The 19,230-nt window shown below is 42.8% G+C and overlaps 2 protein-coding genes across 11 annotated transcripts in view; one reads left to right on the top strand and one right to left on the bottom strand.

Annotated features, from left to right (window-relative positions):
- Positions 1 to 2,937, top strand: part of USP34 (ubiquitin specific peptidase 34) — a 205,557-nt gene extending 202,620 nt beyond the window's left edge. For all 7 annotated transcript variants that reach the window (XM_019717506.2, XM_074332027.1, XM_074332028.1 and 4 more), the window contains 3 exons: positions 60 to 203; positions 1,365 to 1,524; positions 1,698 to 2,937. In XM_019717506.2, the coding sequence (XP_019573065.2) occupies positions 60 to 203; positions 1,365 to 1,524; positions 1,698 to 2,305 (912 nt within the window). In that variant the 3' untranslated portion in view covers positions 2,306 to 2,937. The remainder of the gene's footprint in view (positions 1 to 59; positions 204 to 1,364; positions 1,525 to 1,697) is intronic.
- AHSA2P (activator of HSP90 ATPase homolog 2, pseudogene) lies at positions 2,857 to 18,566 on the bottom strand. Of its 4 annotated transcripts, none has more exons than XM_074332032.1 (9): positions 18,339 to 18,566; positions 16,911 to 17,026; positions 9,041 to 9,126; positions 7,064 to 7,178; positions 5,953 to 6,041; positions 5,127 to 5,243; positions 4,629 to 4,730; positions 4,020 to 4,071; positions 2,857 to 3,911 (listed from the first exon to the last, which is right to left on the bottom strand). In XM_074332032.1, exons 1-9 carry the CDS (start codon positions 18,416 to 18,418, stop codon positions 3,739 to 3,741), a joined length of 930 nt encoding a protein of 309 aa, XP_074188133.1. In that variant the 5' UTR covers positions 18,419 to 18,566; the 3' UTR covers positions 2,857 to 3,738. The 4 variants fall into 4 exon arrangements, with proteins under 4 accessions (XP_074188133.1, XP_074188132.1, XP_074188135.1 ...); XM_074332031.1 differs by having other exon boundaries at positions 16,836 to 17,026; positions 18,339 to 18,565; XM_074332034.1 differs by having other exon boundaries at positions 16,836 to 17,021; positions 18,339 to 18,558.
- Between the last annotated feature and the right edge of the window lie 664 nt (positions 18,567 to 19,230).

Here is a 19,230-nt window from a genome sequence, read left to right as displayed (position 1 = left end):
GTTGGTTGTGTTTTCATTATGTTGGTCTTTTGGAGATGCTTTTAAATCTTTTTTTTCAGGTTCAAAGTCAAGTGTTTTCTGAAGCAAACTGTGCCAATTTGATCAGCACCCTTATTACAAACTTGATAAATCAGTATCAGAACTTGCAATCTGATTTCACCAACCGAATTGAAATTTCCAAAGCAAGTGCTTCATTAAATGGGGTAAGAACTATAGAAGGGACTAGTCGCATACTTCAGAACTTTCCTTAAATCAACTCCAAATTAGGCCTTGTATGATTTTTTTTTTAAAGATTTTATTGGGAAAGGGGAACAGGACTTTATTGGGGAATAGTGTGTACTTCCAGGACTTTTTTTTCCAAGTCAAGTTGTTGTCCTTTCAGCCTTAGTTGTGGAAGGCACAGCTCAGCTCCAGGTCCAGTTGCCGTTGCTAGTTGCAGGGGGTGCAGCCCACCATCCCTTGCGGGATTCAAGGAATCGAACTGGCAACCCTGTGGTTGAGAGCCCACTGTGGCCTTGTATCATTTTACTTTCACAACTTTAGCTTAAATCAAATATGAAAATAAACTCACCAAATTTTTAAAAACACATACTCACTGTGCCTGTTATGTTGTACACACTATTACTGTACAAGACATGAGCTATTGTCATTAAATGCTAGAGGCAGTAAGACCACTAAGAGGAGAGACACTCCCTTTATCTCTACTTGTTTACATTTTTTTAAACATTACTTATGATGTTTATTTTATTGCATATAGCTCATGAGTAACTGAAACAAACCGATTAATGATCTGCCGGTTTAAAGCCAGTTAAAACTAGGGAATTAATACGTTACCCTGGATAGACTCCCATGATAGCTGTCATAGAATAGTGGGACACCCTGCACATGTGTGCTAGCTCATCTCCATCAGCAGCCACCCCAGTAACAAAATGCTTGGATGCCAGAACAGATTCTAGAGATGAGTGAAGAAGACCTTAACTATTTGTGACATCCATCCAGTATTAGCATATTTGAAAAACTGATTTCTAGATTAAGGTTTAAATTTCTCGGGGATCATTTAGGGTTTCTTTTTAAAATTCCTATGTAAATTGTTGATTCTATTATTTTTCCCATTTTCAGAAAACATTATTTGAGTCTTCAATCTGACTTAATGGTGTGGTACATAAAATAATGGTATTACTGACTTAAAACTGATGAGATATAGTAGTATCATAACGCGGGCTTTCTAGTTTCAGCATTTTTCTAAACATGCCAGAGAAACCAGGATGAATCCTGGAAGCGTAGTCATGTGCATTGGACTGTAAACAAAGTATGTTAAAATGTTGGCTTTAGAACTTGAAATGTTCGTATCTGGGTTTTTGTAGGACCTGCGGGCACTTGCTTTGCTCCTGTCAGTACACACTCCCAAGCAATTAAACCCAGCTCTCATTCCAACTCTGCAAGAGCTTTTAAGCAAATGCAGGACTTGTCTACAGCAGAGAAACTCACTCCAAGAGCAAGAAGCCAAAGAAAGAAAAACTAAAGGTTAGCCTTGTGGACCGGTATTGCCTTTCGGGTGGGAGAAGGGAAGAATACACGGGGTCGTGTGTTCAGTTGGGCCTCCTAAGCATAAATGCTAAAAAGGAAACTTCCCACAAACACCCCTCAGTGTGATCTTAATGCCTCCTTTCAGAGAAGTTTGTTTTGATGATTTTCAGATGATGAAGGGGCAACTCCTGTGAAAAGACGGCGTGTTAGCAGTGATGAGGAGCACACTGCAGACAGCTGCATCAGCGACACAAAAACAGAAACCAGGGAGGTCCTGACCCCGACTAGTACTTCGGATAATGAGACCAGAGACTCCTCAATTATCGACCCGGGAACTGAGCAAGATCTTCCTTCCCCTGAAAATAGTTCTGTTAAAGAATACCGAATGGAAGTTCCATCTTCGTTTTCAGAAGACATGTCAAATACCAGGTCACAGCATGCAGAAGAACAGTCCAACAATGGTAGATTTGAAGATTGTAAAGAATTTAAAGACCTCCACTGTTCCAAGGATTCTAACCTAGCAGAGGAAGAATCCGAGTTCCCTTCTACTTCTATCTCTGCAGTTCTGTCTGACTTAGCTGACTTGAGAAGCTGTGACAGTCAAACTTTGCCCTCCCAGGACCCTGAGGCTGCTTTATCACTCAGTTGTGGCCATTCCAGAGGACTCTTTAGTCACATGCAGCAACACGACATTTTAGATACCCTGTGTAGGACCATTGAATCTACGATCCATGTGGTCACAAGGATATCTGGCAAAGGAAACCAAGCTGCTTCTTGACATTAGATGTAGCATGTCTACTTTTAAGGGCCCCCCTCTCCCAATGCTGTTTGTATAAGTTTTGCTTATTTCTGTTTTTGTGCTTCAGTTTGTCCAGTGCTCTCTGCTTGAATGGCAAGATAGATTTATAGGCTTAATTCTTGGTCAGGCAGAACTCCAGATGAAAAAAATTTGCATCTTCAGTATACTTTCTAAAGGGCAATCAGATAATGGATATGTTTTATGTAATTAAAAGTTCACTGTAGTGGCTTTCATTTAATATGGCTGTCTGGGAGGAACAGGGTTCCTTGGCCCTGTACAATGTAATTTAAACTTACAGCATTTTTACTGTGTATAATATGGTGTCCTCTGTGCCAGTTTTGTACCTTATAATAGAGGCAGATTGCCTCCGATCGCTGTGGTTCTTATTATCAAAATTAAGTTTACTTGTATACGGAACAACCACAAGAAATTTGATTCTGTAAAGAATCCTCTTTAGCTGTGGCCTGGCAGTATATAAATGGTGCTTTATTTAACAGAATACCTGTGGAGGAAATAAAGCACACTTGATGTAAAAATAATTGTTTTATTTTTATTGACATGACTGATTGCTATTCTGTGCACTTAATTAAACTGATTGTGATGACTTTTCATTTGTTTACATACGTTGCTTCAGTCTTCTCAGATGGACATAATTAAGAAAACTGAATGGGGGGAAGCACTTACCCATATTAGAAGCGTTAGTGGCAGTCCAAATAGTAACTTATTCCCATACTTTTCAGTCCTCTCCACCCTGAAGTGCGTAACTGCTGCGGAGAAAAGTATAACACACTACAGCCAACACACCCTCCCTTCAACATGCTTCCGAATGCAACTTGCCACTGTTTACCTACCTACTGTGTTTCCCTGAAAATAAGACCAGGTCTTACATTAATTTTTGCTCCAAAAGATGCTTTAGGGCTTACGTTCAGGGGCTATCATCTTGAAAAATCATGCTAGGGCTTATTTTCCAATTTTCCAGTTAGGTCTTATTTTCGGGGAAACACGGTAGGAGCTACATACCTTAAAAACTCTGAAGTAAAATAAAGGAATGGTAGCAACATGTCACTATTTCTTGTCTTCCTGAACTAAACTACAGGTGAAGGTAACCTTGCTACAAGGACAAGCTTTAGCTTGGGAAACATGAACTATCTGTACTCAGAGATTCAGTCTATTCCCAAGGAGCATCTATGAGAGTTAAGGTCAATACTTCATTTCAGGTTGCTTGCTGCTTGTAACTCAATGCCAAGTCTAAGTTGTAGTAAAGATCCAAGCATCACTTTCAATTCTGCAAAGTTCATGGATTTCATCCACTATAAAGTTTTTGTCTTCTTTTTTAAAAGGAATAAGGAAGACATAAACTTGACAGTTTCTGCTTACAAAAAGTAATGTCCTTACAAAATCTTTTAAGTAATTCAACCATTTAAGGTGGTCAACTGCAGTAAACCTTTTATTTCTTCAAAATGCTGTTGCTTCCAACAGAACTTCATGTTCTCTTCTTTGCAGGCAGGAACGCCTTTACAGTCCAACTGTAATTCCGTTTGCCCTGGAGTGGGTACAAAATTCAGTGCAACTGTCGCATAGTGTTCTGGAAGAAAAATAGGAAAAGTTATAAATACTATTACCTGCTTTTCTTGGGGGCAGGGGGACAACTTGAGTGTGTTCAGACTCGTAACAAAGGGTACTAATAGCATACCTTCTGGCCAGTTCGTACATCTCCATTTCATGATGATCTTTTTATTTGTTAACTAAAAACAAAGGGAAAATTCCACTGAAAACATCTTTTAAAACTTCCTACAGAGAAAAACAGCAAATTGTTCATTAAAACCTCCATGTAGTAAAAGTAATGAGTAACATACAGTCCCATCTGCCAGTTTATATGCCAGCACCACTGACCTAGTGCCAAAATGTAACAACAGTTAACATCAAGGACAGACCAACAGTAATTACTGGTAATGAGAAAAGAGCTGATGGCAAAGGTGAAGCAAGTGACACTTGGCAACACAGAACCTAGTGATGGAGGTGGCAGAAAGCTGAACATTCCAGACCAAGAGTTAGGAGGAATTATAGTTTCTTCTAAAATCATAAGCATTTGCACAATTACTGTGAAACTAAGGCGCACATCTTTATCATTACTTAGTATATATAACATTTTTTATTTGCTCTGTAACCAACTTTATAAAGTTCAAGTCTCTGTGAACTCAGATAAAAACCCAAAGCAAGTTAAAAACAGCATTGATTTAAAAAGCAATATTAATGGAAACGAGTCAGTCCCCAGCTCACCTTTCTTTATCAGATTACTTACCAATTCTACATATTCACCGGTAATGTTCCCATCAAACATCTGGAATTTTCCTCCCTTTTCAGCTTCTAATATGGCAGGAGATTTAGAAAATTTTTGCACCAACTAATGAAGCAAAACATATAGTAGACATGTTATTTCAGCACGTGTTCACCTTTTTAACCTAAATGTACTAATACAACAATTACTATGGTTTGGGTTTTTTCCTTTTTTTTTTTTAATCCTGAATTACTTATAGATTTGTCTTCTCTTTCTCTCCCTTGCAGAGGGAGTACACGCAGTAAATTAATGGATCCCCTAAATGCCGGTACCCCAAAATGCCCATCTTTCCCCCCCTCAAATTTTTCAAAAGCTATCCTACACGACTGCTATCACCACCATTCCAGATCTCTTCCATCAGAAAAGCATGGCCATGAGGGAAACGAAAACCAGCTCCAGTTCTTAGTGGCACATTTTCTCCCAGGGTCAGCATTTAAGGTCCTAGTTTAAGGAGTTACTTACATCCTTCACAGTGAAGATGCTGTACAGCTGCTCTACAGCTGTGTCAAACATTTCCGTCATGTGCAGCGCCACAGTGGGAATCCTTACACCCAATGGCACTGGAGACGAGCCCTGAATCTTGAGAAGAGGTTAAAAAGATAATTAGCATACCAGAGAGAAAGCTGCTTAGATGTGAAAATTCAGTCCTCCACCCAGCCTTCATAAAACCAAAATGTCCCAAATTCCACCCTACCCATTCAGACACAGAAATAGCATCAAAAGCCTCCCCCCCCCCCCATCACCAATCCTGGTCTTTATTTTGGAAACAGCTCATTATTCCTATGAACTCTTTAGCTCTGTTCTCCTGGGCTATGTCCTACTTGGTCATGTAAATACAGCCCAAAGGGCATAAAGATAAACAGATGAAGGACAACAGAACCTAAGGACAAAGGTGTCATTCATTCACCACCGTATTCCAAGAATAGGATCTAAAACCTCCTAATCCAAAAGCCTGGAGAGAAGGTTCTTCCACTGTAGCATGTGAACTAAAGTCACCTGGTGTGTAATCTGTTGCCCACCAAAGAACAGTGCCTTCAGAACACTGTCTTGAGCTAAATTCAATATTTATCGCACAGAAAGGTCTGTTTATACATTCCCTTCCATCAAGGATGGAAGTCTCATTTCATCATTTGCACCAAAATGGCAGAGGATGTAAGGGTGGGTTAACTGGGCCCCCCTCATTATCCTTTTTAGTCCTCCATCATTGAAAGGCTGTTGAAAGCTTTGAAGCATTTTCATTAAGCACGTCCTTTCCCCTTCCCTACATATTGGCCACCAGAGATCATACCTGCAAGGTATTCTCACTCAGTTTCCTTTTAATAGTCAATTCCTGGGTTGCCGTAGCTTTTGTTGGTAAAATCATTCCCACTGTAAATTCTACAAAGAAACATGGGAAATGGTTTTAATAAAGAACTTATTCCGCTTCAGCACAAATAGGCAGAAAACCCAAAACAGCATATAAGAAAATAACTGATACTTATAAAAAGAACTAATCATTTTGAAAGTTTCAAGACTACTCCACGTTTTTATATATAAAACTATTAACCCACGTGCCACAGCAACAAATGTCTTTTTTCCAAATACCTTACTTTTATCTAGTTCTTAATAAAATAGCAAAAATTTCTAATGTTCTTTAGCAAAAAGCTCAGTTTTCTACAACTAACTACTAATAGCTTTATGGCCTTCACCTACTGTCAAGCCAGACTCACTGCTTTACCACCTCACAAAGCTTGGCCTCATAATATTCAAGCCTATGGGCCAGCCATGTGTGGTCTGACGCGGAAGTGGCAACCCCAAACCCATCCATGCCATCACCTGGACACGAACCCAAGCCCAAGGATGATGTGCAGACATATAGGCCCCGTTGGCCATTTTGCCTAGCAAGTAACATCTCTAATCTGGGGAAGTAAACACAGGTATCTTCACTTCCACACGGTAGGAATTATCTAGGTAAATCTCAACTACGCCTGTAATACCTGCAGTCATTCATTCATTCATTCATTCAACAAAGATTTATTAAGCACCTACTATGTGCCAAGCTTTGTGCTAGATGCTGGAGATACAGCAGAGAACAAGACAGACACCTTCCATGCCCTCAGGGAGCTTATGGTCTAGCAGGGAAGACAGACATTAAATAAGTAATTATACGAACGACTGATTAAGTAATTATCATTCCAAAAAACTATTAACAATTCTGTAGGCAAAATGGTTCACGCTGTGTTTATGATAACTAATTATGGTCTTACTTATGACTAGTTCTCAACCTCCAGCCTACAATTTATCCTGCAGCATAAAGGGCTGTTTCTGGAGCCCAACCTGGGAATCCAGACCACAGTGCAGAGCATAACTTGGGTAAACAGAAAAGGGACCCTCTGGTTCACAAGAGATGCCTTCTTTACCCGTCTTAAGCGCCTTCAGGTAACCTCCCAGGGCTTCCCTGACCTGGGCGGTGCCTGCCGTTCTCATAAGCTCCTTCAGTACATCCCCATCGCCTTTCTTTTTACTCACGTTCACCTACAAATCAGAAAAATACAAACCTAAGAAAAATCGGATTTGATGTATTCTTACGATATTGGCACACATGAAGGAGTGATTGTGAGGGAAGGGGAAGAAGTGGCTGTAAGATGTGACAGGTTTCTTCCTACAGTTTGAGAAGATGTAAGTTTTTTAATCAAGGCTCCATTGATCGGGCTGGCCAAATCTTGAATGGGCTTCTTAGAATGTGAACCCCTTAATCTGCATACAAACCTGTCTGTGTATATGTATTATATTGACGAGGCAGGCCTGGGCTTGTGGCAGGTTCTAGAAAGGCGCTGTCCAGTCTGGTCGCCACCAGCCGCAGGAGGCTGCTGAGCGCTCCAAGTGCGGTGGTCTCCTTTGAGATGTGCTATAAGTGTAAAATACTACCAGACTTGAAAGACTTAGTACAAAAAAAGGAATGTAAAATAATCTCAGTAATTTTGATATTAATTACATGTTAAAATGGTATTTTTATATATTGCGTTAAATAAAAAATTATTAAAATTAATTTCATCTGTTTCTTTTAACTTATTTAACATGGCTACTAGAAAATTTCAAAGGCCATATGTGGCTTGCATTGTATTTCTATTGAACAGCGCTGGTCTAGAACCACAAAGCCCGTGTCATTAGGACCAAGTCCCCACATAATATGGCTTTGAGCTACACAGTATTGGCAGAGAGGAGCGTTGGCAAAGGGAGAGGAAAAGGAGAAAAGGAAAGGAAAGAGGGAGCTAAGGAAGGAAGGGGAAGAAAGTGACGGGGGAGGGGAAGGAGATGGGGAGAAGCAGGGAAAGGGGAGCATCAAAGTGCTGCTCTGGGGGCGCCTGATATTCTCAGAGTGAAAACAGGTGTTGGTTAGAAAGCATGGCGTGCCCCTATGATTCAGCTGAGCTGAGCCTGGCCCCAGGCCCCAGTCCCAATGCAAAGGGTTTGTTCTATAAAGCTACCAAGGATTGAATCTAAAAGATTCAGTTTAACACGCTGATGAAAAGTTTCTCAGCTGACGGATCTGAATATCACAAAGTAAAATCACAGCCCGAGTACAGAAACCACGTGCCTGAAGGTATGCCTGAGACAGCCCCACTTTTCTGGCATTTTATAACCTTTAATAAAGACGAGTCATAGACATGTTGCTCAGTATGATTTAAATTTTGTATCTTTGAAAACCTTCACACTGAATGAATACATTCACAAATCAAAAAGACTTTGTCAAACTACTTGTTTTGGAAAACAGAGTTGCTGAACAAATGGTCTCTCCCCAGAAGCAAGCTTTCAGCTTACAGAAGGCATCAATTGAAAACCAAGCTTAGGAGTTACACAGGCTCCATCTCCCAAGAGAACTAGGGGAGCCAGTCAAAAGCAACACATACTAACTAGTTTACCAAAAAAACATACAATATAACCAAGGGAGATACCAGCTGAAAGCTGAGAACTCTCACTATTAAAGGGAAACAGCAAAGATCCAGGGGAGGAGGAACCAAGGCCCATTCACCCAGCTGTACGAGCTGCCTGCACTTTACAGTACGTGCACTGTCACAGTTGTCTGGCAGCAGCCCTGGAAGGCGAATTCACCCTGTTTTACAGCTAAGGCCACAGAGCGTGCACTCACCTGCCCAGGCCCCACACCTGGGTCCTTGAGGGTCGGCTAAGGCTTCCTCAGCTTCCTCTTTCCTACACCGCTGGCTCCAGACCCCATGCTGGCCCCACAGAACAGCAACCCTTGGCAAATGAGCCCCCAAGATGAACCAAAACCACAGCACAGGAATCACACAGTGTGATAAACAGTTTTTTCAAATACTTAACACGCATAGCAGAAGCTTGATTTAAAAAACAAAACAAATCATCAGATACCTCACCTCAGTGTCTTCCACTTCATTTTCTTCAGAAAGGTTGGGTATTTCAATCAACCCCTTGTGCTTTGCGCCAGATTCTTTAATTATACCTAAAATGAACAAAACATGTTTTTCAATTACAAAGTAGCAACTAGTGTATTCAAAACTGCCCTGCATAACTGAGTAGCCAGGCCTCCCACAGGTGCCACCGCAGCTGGCAGCAAGGCAGGCTGAAGGCTTTACCACCCTCCACATGGGTACTAAACTGACCCTGCTCTGCTGGCCCCCAGCAGAAGCAAGCAACCAAGGAAGGCGGGGGTAGAACCTTAACGAAAATGCACACGAAATCAGGGGCCAGGTGGAAGCATGGGGTTAGAGTAAGCCCCTCTGTAACCAATGTTTATTTTCTCACCCCCCCATATTCTTTACCATATCAAAGGATATGAGGAATCACAAAAGGGAAGGCAGAACAAAAAGAGACAAGAGTGAGGGGAGGGAGACTGTGGATTGGGCAGGTTCCGTTTGGACTCCATGCAGCTGCATTTCTTTCAACACCAGGGTGTTGATTTCAGTGATGACATCAACATGGCAACATAGATTATTATTCATGACTTCAGTTCCCGTCACAAGATGACCAACTAGCAGCTATGCATAAGCAAGGCACTACTGTGAAAACCCCAGAACCCAGAGGGGAGGCTGAAGCACCCTCCTGGACCAGAGCCAGAGAAGGACTGCATTAGAAGGGTGAGAGGCGTGTAGCACTGACCAAAGCGCCCCCCCGCAGGCCAGCACAGGGACACTGAAAAGGCCCCACTGTAGTTTCTCAAGTGGGTAAAAAAGCACGAGGTGGACAGCCAGGTCCCCCAGAATTATGGGATGCTTCCCGAAAGGCCCGCTTCCGACTTGCCTCACAGGGACCCCTGGGAATCAGAGACAGAGTAGGGGGCCAGAGCTTTCGGCTGCCAGCACTGCAATCTTGGTGGACTGCATTCCTACTTGCAGCGGTGCGTGAGCAGAGATTCCAGCCACTCGGCCCATCTGCAGAGCCGAGCTGGTAGCCCTGTCTGGCTAGGGACCTTGGTTGGCAATAAGCAAATCTGAAGACTCAACTACTTAGTTGAGTGTAGCTGTAGCCTCTAGTCCCAACCATCCAGGGAACCACGGAGCCCATTCTACAGCCCCAATCGCGCAGGGAGCCAAACCAGCAGCCCTGCTCAACTGCTGAGTATCATCTCTGGCCGCTCATAACCAGGGAGCCTGAGCCCAGCCGACAGCCCTGCCTGACTGCTAAGCACAGCTTGCAGCCCCATTCAGACAGGGAGCCCAGGGACTCCACCCAATTGCAGAGCACAGTCTCTAGCCCCCCCACCTGCTGGAGGCACCTCCTGACTGAGAGCCCTGTCAGCCACCTTGCTCAACAGCAGAGCAGAGCCAGCAGCCTACGTGACCGCGCAGGCAGGACTGCAGACCGCCCGCCTATCACAGAGCACAGCCTGAGGGGTCCAACCACAAAGTCCTGCCTGTGGCCCCGCCTATACAGACAGAACCCAGCCAGCGCCACCATCTGGTCAGGGAGCATAGTCTGAGACCCCACCCAACTAGGAGCGACGGGAGCCCAGCCCACAGACCTGCCCAATTACAGAGTCCAACCAGTGGCTGTGCCCTGCCTGACCTCACCTGACCAGAGGTAACTGCAGAGCCCAGCTAGTGGCCAATGTGACCATGGAATACAGCCAGCAGTGCCGCCAGGTCAAGAAGCCCACCCAGTGGCCCTGCTTGAACATGGAACCCAGCTAGTGGCAACCCACCCCTCAACCTAAAGCTCAGGTAGCTGACCCCACCCAACTAGAGACTCTGACAGCAAGCCCCACCAGACCATGGACACTACTGGCTGGCTCATTCAGTAACCCAAACTGAGCTACATGGTGAAGGTTTTTCCCTGCTGAAACAAACTTGTAAAGTCTGGCAAAGGGGACCCCTTATATATGCAAACACCAATGCAAGCAATCAAGGCTCATAAATCAGGTTAATGTGACACCATCAAAGGAAACTAATTAAGCTCCAATAAATGACCCTAAAGAAATGGAGATCTATAAACTATGTGACCAGGAATTCAGAATAACCTCTTAAAGAAGTTTTGTGAACTACAACAGAGACAACTAAACAAAATTAGGAAAACAATGAATGAACAAAATAAGAAGTAAAAAAAATAGGAAGTAAAAACAAACAAAATGAGAAGTTAAAAAAATAGGAAGTAAAAAACAAACAAAAAAACCCCCCAGAAATCCTAGAGCTATAGAAAACAATGACTAAAAATGAAACAGAGAGCTTCAATAGCTAACTTGAGTAAGCAGAAGAATCAGTGAAGTAGAAGATAGATTATTTACAATTATCCAGCCAGAGGAATAAAAAGAGTGAAGACAACCTACAGGACTTATGTTACCATCAAAAGAAACAATAGATACATTATGGGAATCCTAGAAGGGTAAGAGATAGAAAGTATATTTAAAACAATAATGGTGTTAAAACACACACACACACACACAAAAACCTCCCAAACCCATTAAGAGAAATGGACATCCAGATTTATGAGGCCCAAAGACCCACCAAATATGGTGAACCCAAAAAGGGCTATACTAACACACATTATAATTAAGTTGTCAAAAGTCAAAGACAGAGCTTTGAAAGCAGCAAGAGAAAAGTGACTCATCACATACAAGAGTGCTTCCCCTGTATATCGGGAGATTTCTCAACAGATATCTGCAAAGTCAAGAGTGGGACGACAAAGTCAAAATATTGAAAGAAAAGGCTGTCAACCAAGAAACCATACCCAGGAAAGCTGTTCTTCAGAAATGAAGAAGAGAGAAAGACTTTCTCAAACAAAAAAAGCTCAGGGTGTTCAACACTGAACCTGTTTATGAGAAATGCTAATGGGCATTCTTCAAGCTGAAATAAAAAGATGCTAATTTGCATTATAAAAACATATGAATGTGTAAAACACACCGGTAATGGTAAATACACAGTTAAAGTCAGATTATCTAACGTTGCAATGGTGCTGCACAATTCATGGACAATTCTACTTTAAAAATTTAAAAACAAATGTAACTGATATGCACAGAAACTTATGGTTATTTTTAATACATTTGATTTTCTAACTTTTAAAGTTAATTATAACATCAATCGGTTAAAATCAGTTAAGTTAGAACACTTACAGTAAATTGTAACATCAATAACCTAAAATGTGAAGAAGTATAAATTTCTATATGCTATCAAAATTAAGTTGTCAGTTTAAATAGACTGTTATAAATATATTTTATGTAAGCATCACAAAGAAAAAACTGTAGTACATACAAAAAGATTATAAAAAGGAATCAAAGCATACCACCACAAAAAGGCATCAAATCACCAAGGAGGTTGGCAGAAGAAGAAGCAAAGGAACATAGAAGCTATAAAACCCTCAGAAAACAATGAACAAAATGGCAATAGTAAATCCTTAACTATCAATAATTATTTTAAATATAAACGGATTACATTCTCTAATCAAAAGACATAATGGCTGAATGGATTAAAAAACAAAACAAAAAACAAGATCCAACAATATGCTCCCTATAAGAGCCTCATATTCGCTTTAAGGACACACATGAACTAAGAGTGAAGGGGATGAAAAAATATATTGCAAGTAAATGGTGACCAAAAGAAAACAGAAGTACCTGTACTTATTTTAGACAAAATAGACTTTAAACTAAAAAAAATGGTCAAAAGAAACAAGGTCATTATATAATGCTAAAGGGGCCAATTCATCGTGAAGATATAAAAATTGTAAATATTTATGCACGCAACATCAAGCACCTAAATATAAAAAATAAATAATAACAGAACTAAAAAGAGAAATAAATAGCAATATAATAATAGTTGGGAATTTTACTACCCAATTCTCAACAATGAACTGATTATCCAACCAGAAAATCAATAAGGAAATAGCAGATTTGAACACTGTGGACCAAATGGATCCAATAGACATACAAAGAATATTTCAACAAACAGCAACAGAGCACATATTCTTCTCAAGCACTCATGGAACATTTTCTAAGATAAATCATATGTTAGGTCACAAAACAAGTCTCAACAAATTCAAAAAAAATAGAAATTATAATAAGTCTCTTTTCCAATCACAATGGTATGAAACTAAAACTCAATAACAGGAAGAAAGTTGGAAAATTCACAAATACGTAGAAATTAAACAAAACATTCCTGAACAACCAATGGCTCTAAGAAATCAAAGGAAATTTAAAAAGATATCTCGAGACAAATGAAAATGGAAATACACAACACACCAAAAGTTATAGGATGCAGCAAAAGCAGTTCTAAGAGGAAAGTTTGTAGCAATGAACATATACATCAAGAAAAAAGAAAGATCTCAAATAAAGAACCTAACTTTGTACCTCAAGGAGCTAGAAAAATAAACTAAGACAGAAGGTAACAGAAGAAAGGAAATAAAAAGCAATCTACAGATCTAGTGCAATCCCTATCAAAATTTCAGTGGCAATTTTCACAGAAATAGAACAATCCTAAAATGCGTCTGGAAGACCCCAAATAGCTAAAGCAATCTTGAGAAAGAACAAAGCTGGAGACGTCACACTTCCTGATATCAAACTATATTACAGAGCTACAGGAATCAAAACAGTATGTTATTGACATAAAAAGAAAAAAAGACACAAAGATCAATGAAACAGAATAGAGCCCAGAAATAAACCCACGTACATACACGATCAATTAATCCAAAACAAAGGAACCAAGACTATACAGTGGGGAAAGGACAGTCTCTGCAATAAATGTTGCTGGAAAAACTGGGCAGCATGATCAAAAGACTGAAACTGGATCACTATCTTACACCACTCACAAAAATTAACTCAAAATGAATTGAAGATTTGACCATAAGACTTGAAACCATAAAACTCCTAGAAGAAAATATAGGCACTAAGTCCCTTGACATCGATCCTTGTGACAATTTTTTGGATCAGACACTGAAAGCAAAGGCAACAAAAGGGACTATATGAAACTACACAGCAAAGGAAACCATCAACAAAATGAAAAGGAAGCCTACCAAATGGGAGATAATATTTGCAAATCACATACCTGATTAAGAGGTTAATATCCAAAAATACATAAAGAACTCATGTAACTCAGCAACCAAAAAACAAATAATGAGATTAAAAAATGATCAGAGGATCTGAATAGACATATTTCCAAAGACAACATACAGATGTACAAGAAAAGGTGTTCAAAATTACCAATCATCAGGGAAATGCACATCAAACCCACAATGAGATAGCACCTCACACCTGTTAGAAAGGCTATTCTCAAATAGACGAGGAATAATGACTGTTGGGAAAAATGTGAAGAAAAAGGAACCCTTGTGCACTGTGGGTAGTATGTAAATTGGTACAGCTGCTATGGAAAACAGTACGGAGGTTTCTCAAAAATGTAAAAATAAAACTACCATATGATTCAGCAAATCCACATCTGGGTTTATATCCAAAGGAAATGAAATCACTGTCTTAAAGAGTTATCTGAACTCCGATATTCATTGAAGCATTATTTACAATAGCCAAGATATGAAAACAACCTAAGCGTTCATCAATGGATGAATGGATAAAGAAAATGAGATAGATACACACACAGGAATATTAGTCAATCATTAAAAAGGAAATCCTGCCATTTGCATCAACATAGATGGACCCTGAGGGCATGTGCTAAGTGAAATAAGTCAGAGAAACACAAATATTGTATGATCTCATTTAGGTTTGTCATGTACAAAAGCCAAACTCACATAAATAGAGAGAGTAGACGGGTGGTTCCAAGGGTGGGAAGGGAATGAAAGTGGTCAAAGGATACAAAGCGTACAAAATTCCAGACACATGATGAATAAGTTCTGAGGAAGTAATGTACAGCATGGTGGCTATAGTTAACAATAATATACTATATATTTGAAAGTTGATGAGAGTAAATCTTAAAAGTTCTCAACATACACACACAAAAAAATGTAACTATGTGAAGTGATGGATGTGTTAACTAACTTTATTGTGGAAATCATTGCCCTATATACACATATATCAAATCATGTTGTATACCTTAAACTTCTACAACCTTGTAAGTCAGCTATAACTCATAAGGCTGGCAAAAAATTAAATTAAAAAAACACAAAAAACAAGACCAGAGTGCTGCCTCCTCCCCAGCAGGTCCCACTTCCCACCTCTGGGACTCATTCTAGAGGAGAAAGCACAAGGGGAGGGCAAGCTCTGCTCAGCCTGCCCTCTGGCTGCTGCCTGGGAGTGGCTGGGTCTTATCTTGCAAAGAAGCTGGTTGCTGCTTTGAGCTTAGGGAGATGGAAGGGACACAAGGCCATGAGCTTCCTCTGGGCACCTCAGACTCCTGTCTTGGGGGATCGGCGGGGGGTGAGGCAGGTATAAGGAACCAGATCCTGTTGTGATGGAGCCAGCAGGAGCCACTGAAGGAGCAACTGACAGCAAACCCTCAGCCAAAAGGTTCCAAGACAGGAGGAAGACTACTTCTGATCCTGGCTGAATGTCACCCTGAGCTAGCAAGGTGGCCACAGGGCAGAGGCCCAAACTCTAACACAGCACAATTCTCTAGAACAAGATCTCTCCCTCTCTCCTCCTCTTCCTTTTTCCCTTCGTCTTCACATCCATGTTTATTTCAACAAGTATTTATTGAGCATCAACTGTCTACTCAGCCAGGAGCCAGGCACCACGGGAGAAATTTATTCATTCAACAAATACACAATGTTCCAGACAGTGATCTAGGACTGAAACAAAATCAACGGATCCCTGACCAGAAGACCCAAAGAGTGAAAATAATCAAATGTCCACCAACTGATAAACAGATAAAACAAAATGGGTTATATCTGTACAAGAGAATATTATGCAACCATAAAAAAGACTGGAACATGCTACAACATGGATGAACCTTGAAAACATTATGCTGAGACAATCACACAGACCACACACTATATGATTCCATTCATATGAAATGTCCAGAACAGGCAAACCCATAGAGATAGGAAACAGACTAGTGGTTGCTGAGGACTGCTAATGGGTATAGGTTTTTGGGGGAGGGATGAAAATTTTCTAAAATTGATTGTAGTGATGGCTGCACAACTCTGTGAATATACTGAGAACCACTGAATTATACACACTTTAAGTGGGTGAATTGTATACTATGTGAATTATATCTCAACAAAGCTGAGATTTTAAAAAATCCCTGCCGTGATGTATTCGGGGAAGGGGAGAACCAGAATAATGTAAACAAAATATTTAAGTAACCATTATATATTATGGTATACCAAATGTCAGTGCTTTGGGGGGAAAATAAAATGGGGAATGGAAGCAGTACAAGGATGGCATCTGCAATTTTTACAGGATGAAGAGAGATGGTTTCACTCAGGATGAAGGCCTGAAGGGCCCAAAGAAGCCAGCAGGCAGCTATCTGGGGGAAGAGGGCTCCCTGCAGTAGCTCTGGGAAATTCTAGCGCTCACAAGTGCTGGAGGACAAAAGTTCAGTTGAAAGCAAAGAGCTCTAAGCAGCTCTGAGTGCTGGGAGAAAAGGAAGCCCCCAGCTTGTCAGACAAGGAACTCCACATACGGTATGGGCGTGTCTGGAACTATGAACACCAATTCAGGGGCCAGTATGTGCAGGTCCATAGCAGTTCTAAAAATACCTGCTGAGTGAATGAATAGTGAATCAACAGAGTCTGCCCTAAGGATGCCTCCAGCCCTGACTGTACCCGGAGGCCCGTTACCTTTCCAGCCCAGTTTGATGTTCCACTCATAGAAGAAAATCAGCTTCCCTTTACGGCTGCTGCAGGAAGCCTCACCTTCCACCTGCTTCATCTCACTGATCTGGCAGCGACCAGCCTCATTCTCCACGACGATGCCCACCAGGAACTCACGGAGCTTCCCCTTGGACCAGCTGGTGGCATCCCGCTCTGTCCTGCCAGGGATCAAAAGGACAGAGCCATGAATGGAAGCCCCAGATGGTATCATTCGTCCAGCATGAGTTATCAGGGTAATGCCCAGGCCCAGCCCAGATCAGCCTAATTCCTTTCAAGGGGTCTTGAGAGACCTGCCACCCTCAAACTTACAAACATGCTTCTCAAACCCATTTTCTGCCAAATCTCTTTTAATCCTCCTACTCGGTTCCTTAAGATATTATTAACTACTAGGTAAAATATTTTGTCTTAAAACCACCAGCTTATTTTGGAGAAAGGGAGTCCAGCAATCTGACCAGTTGGAAATGGATGGGCAAAACCTGGACCATATGAAAAGGTAGTACAATAACTGAAATAATTCTAATCATAACAAGACAAATTATCAAGCGTGTTCATACATATTATTTCATGCAATCTCCCCAAGTAATGTTCCCATTTTGGGGAGCAGAAATGAGCTGAGAGAAGTCCATGATGTACCCACGGTGACAGAAAGGGGAGGGAGGTCAGCTCCGAGCCCCAGGCCAGGGCACCCCCTGTAAATGATCCCTTCACAGGCTGAGATGGCTTTGCTCTGCCCTGGACCTGTCTCAGCATCACCTGATGGCCTTAGCACCACAACCCTCAGAGATGAGAGGGGCCCACACATGACTTTCTGAAGCTCTGGGGGAGAGAGGGAGGCAGAAATAAGCCAGTGTTCCAAATGAGGTACAAAAAGGATGTGTAACTTGTTCACACTCCTCGAAGGCAGGGCTCACTGGAGGCCCATCAAGTTAGGTGTAGAGTTGAGATCCAAATTCCTGCTCTTTCCACTACACACAAACCAAACCACACACACTTTCTAGATTCATTTTAACTTCCAGAAACACCAAGAGGACTGGGTGTGGGAGGGAGTAAGGGAAGGGATGCTCTTAATTAAGGGTACAGATTGTCAAAGTTGAAGAGGTAAATCAGAAGCCATTCTTGAAGGGCCCAACCCAACTTTCAAGAATATGAAACTGAAGTCCCAGAAGCAGTGCAGAGAAGATGACAGGTGTCCAGACTCGGAGGGCCGTCCCAAGCCTGAGGCTACAGACAAGCAGCGCTGTAGGAAGCTGGGGGAGGGGAAGGGAATCCTCAGCAGCTGTGCAAGCCCCGCCCCTCGGGGGGATTGCTGCGGCCCGGGAGGCGCCCCGAGAGTCGGCCGCCATCCACCCCCTCGTTCCACCCCGAGGGCACAGGGCACCGGCTGCTCGCAGAGAGGCCCCACCGTCCCGCCCGACAGTTCCAGAGGGAGACGGTCCGGAAGCCGCAGCCCTGGCCCCAGCCCGGCCGCACCAGTGCCAGTTGTTCACATTGGTACCGTCCTCCCGCTCCTCCACGATCCAGCGCGGGTCGCCCTGGCCCCACTTGGCCATGTCTGTGCTGGCGGCGCGGCCTCCGCGGAGAACAGAAAAGGGCAACCGAGTTGGGGGTGGCGGCGGTTACGCTGCGGCTCCGTCGCCCACGTTTCCGTCCTCCCAGGCCAGGATCAGAGCGTTCGCACCGCCCAGAAAGTGTCAGAAATGCCCGCCCCTGCGCCGCTCCGCCCACCGCCTCGCGCAGCGCCCCGCAGCGGGGCGCTCAGGCCGGGGCTGGGGCGCGGGCGCCGTTGCAGGAAGCCGGGTCGCGGGGCGGGGTTGTGGGAAAGGGGGTGCCCTGGAGCCGGAACGGGGTCCCGGGAGAGGTCGAGGCCGAGAGTTGGGGGGTGCGGGGAGGAGGTCTGGAAAGTGGGAGCGGGGGCGATCCGGCAGGTGGGGGCGGAGGCCGGGTCGGGGGGTTGAGTAGACCGTGGGCCTCGAATCGCAAGTGCAGGAGCCAGGAAGACGGAACCTTGGCCTCCTTCGAAAGACCAAAACACCTCCTCTGGAGGATTCATTATTACTGCAATGACTAGTTTCAATGCTACCAATGAGTAAGGGGCGCCTGAGAGCGAGCAGTACTGGCGATGAAGACCGGAAGCAGCTGTCCAAGCTGTCATTGGCCGAGCTCATTATTCGTTCCTGTGTAGAGGATACGACCCAAGCACTTGATCACTCTTTGCTGTACGACCGACTTCTGAGGTCGGAGAGCGCCCACGGTGCGTGGGACCTCCGCTGTGCGCGCGCTCTTTACACCACATTCATGTTTTGTTTGAAAGTTTCTGCAGAATTGGTGTAGTTTGGTTCTCTCCTAGAGGTCAAGTCTCATG

Source organism: Rhinolophus sinicus, linkage group LG05 (assembly GCF_036562045.2).
Source record: "Rhinolophus sinicus isolate RSC01 linkage group LG05, ASM3656204v1, whole genome shotgun sequence".
NCBI lineage: Eukaryota > Metazoa > Chordata > Mammalia > Chiroptera > Rhinolophidae > Rhinolophus > Rhinolophus sinicus.
Note: the sequence above shows the minus strand (reverse complement) of the source record. Positions and strands in the feature narration are given on the sequence as shown.

Coding starts and splice junctions, on each gene's coding strand:
- AHSA2P (XM_074332031.1), bottom strand. CDS start 18,418: ATGGCCAAGTGGGGCCAGGGCGACCCGCGCTGGATCGTGGAGGAGCGG. Junction 9,127..16,835: donor CATCAAACTGGGCTGGAAAG/GTAACGGGCCTC, acceptor TGTTCATTTTAG/GTATAATTAAAGAATCTGGC. Junction 3,912..4,019: donor ATGTACGAACTGGCCAGAAG/GTATGCTATTAG, acceptor TTTTTCTTCCAG/AACACTATGCGACAGTTGCA.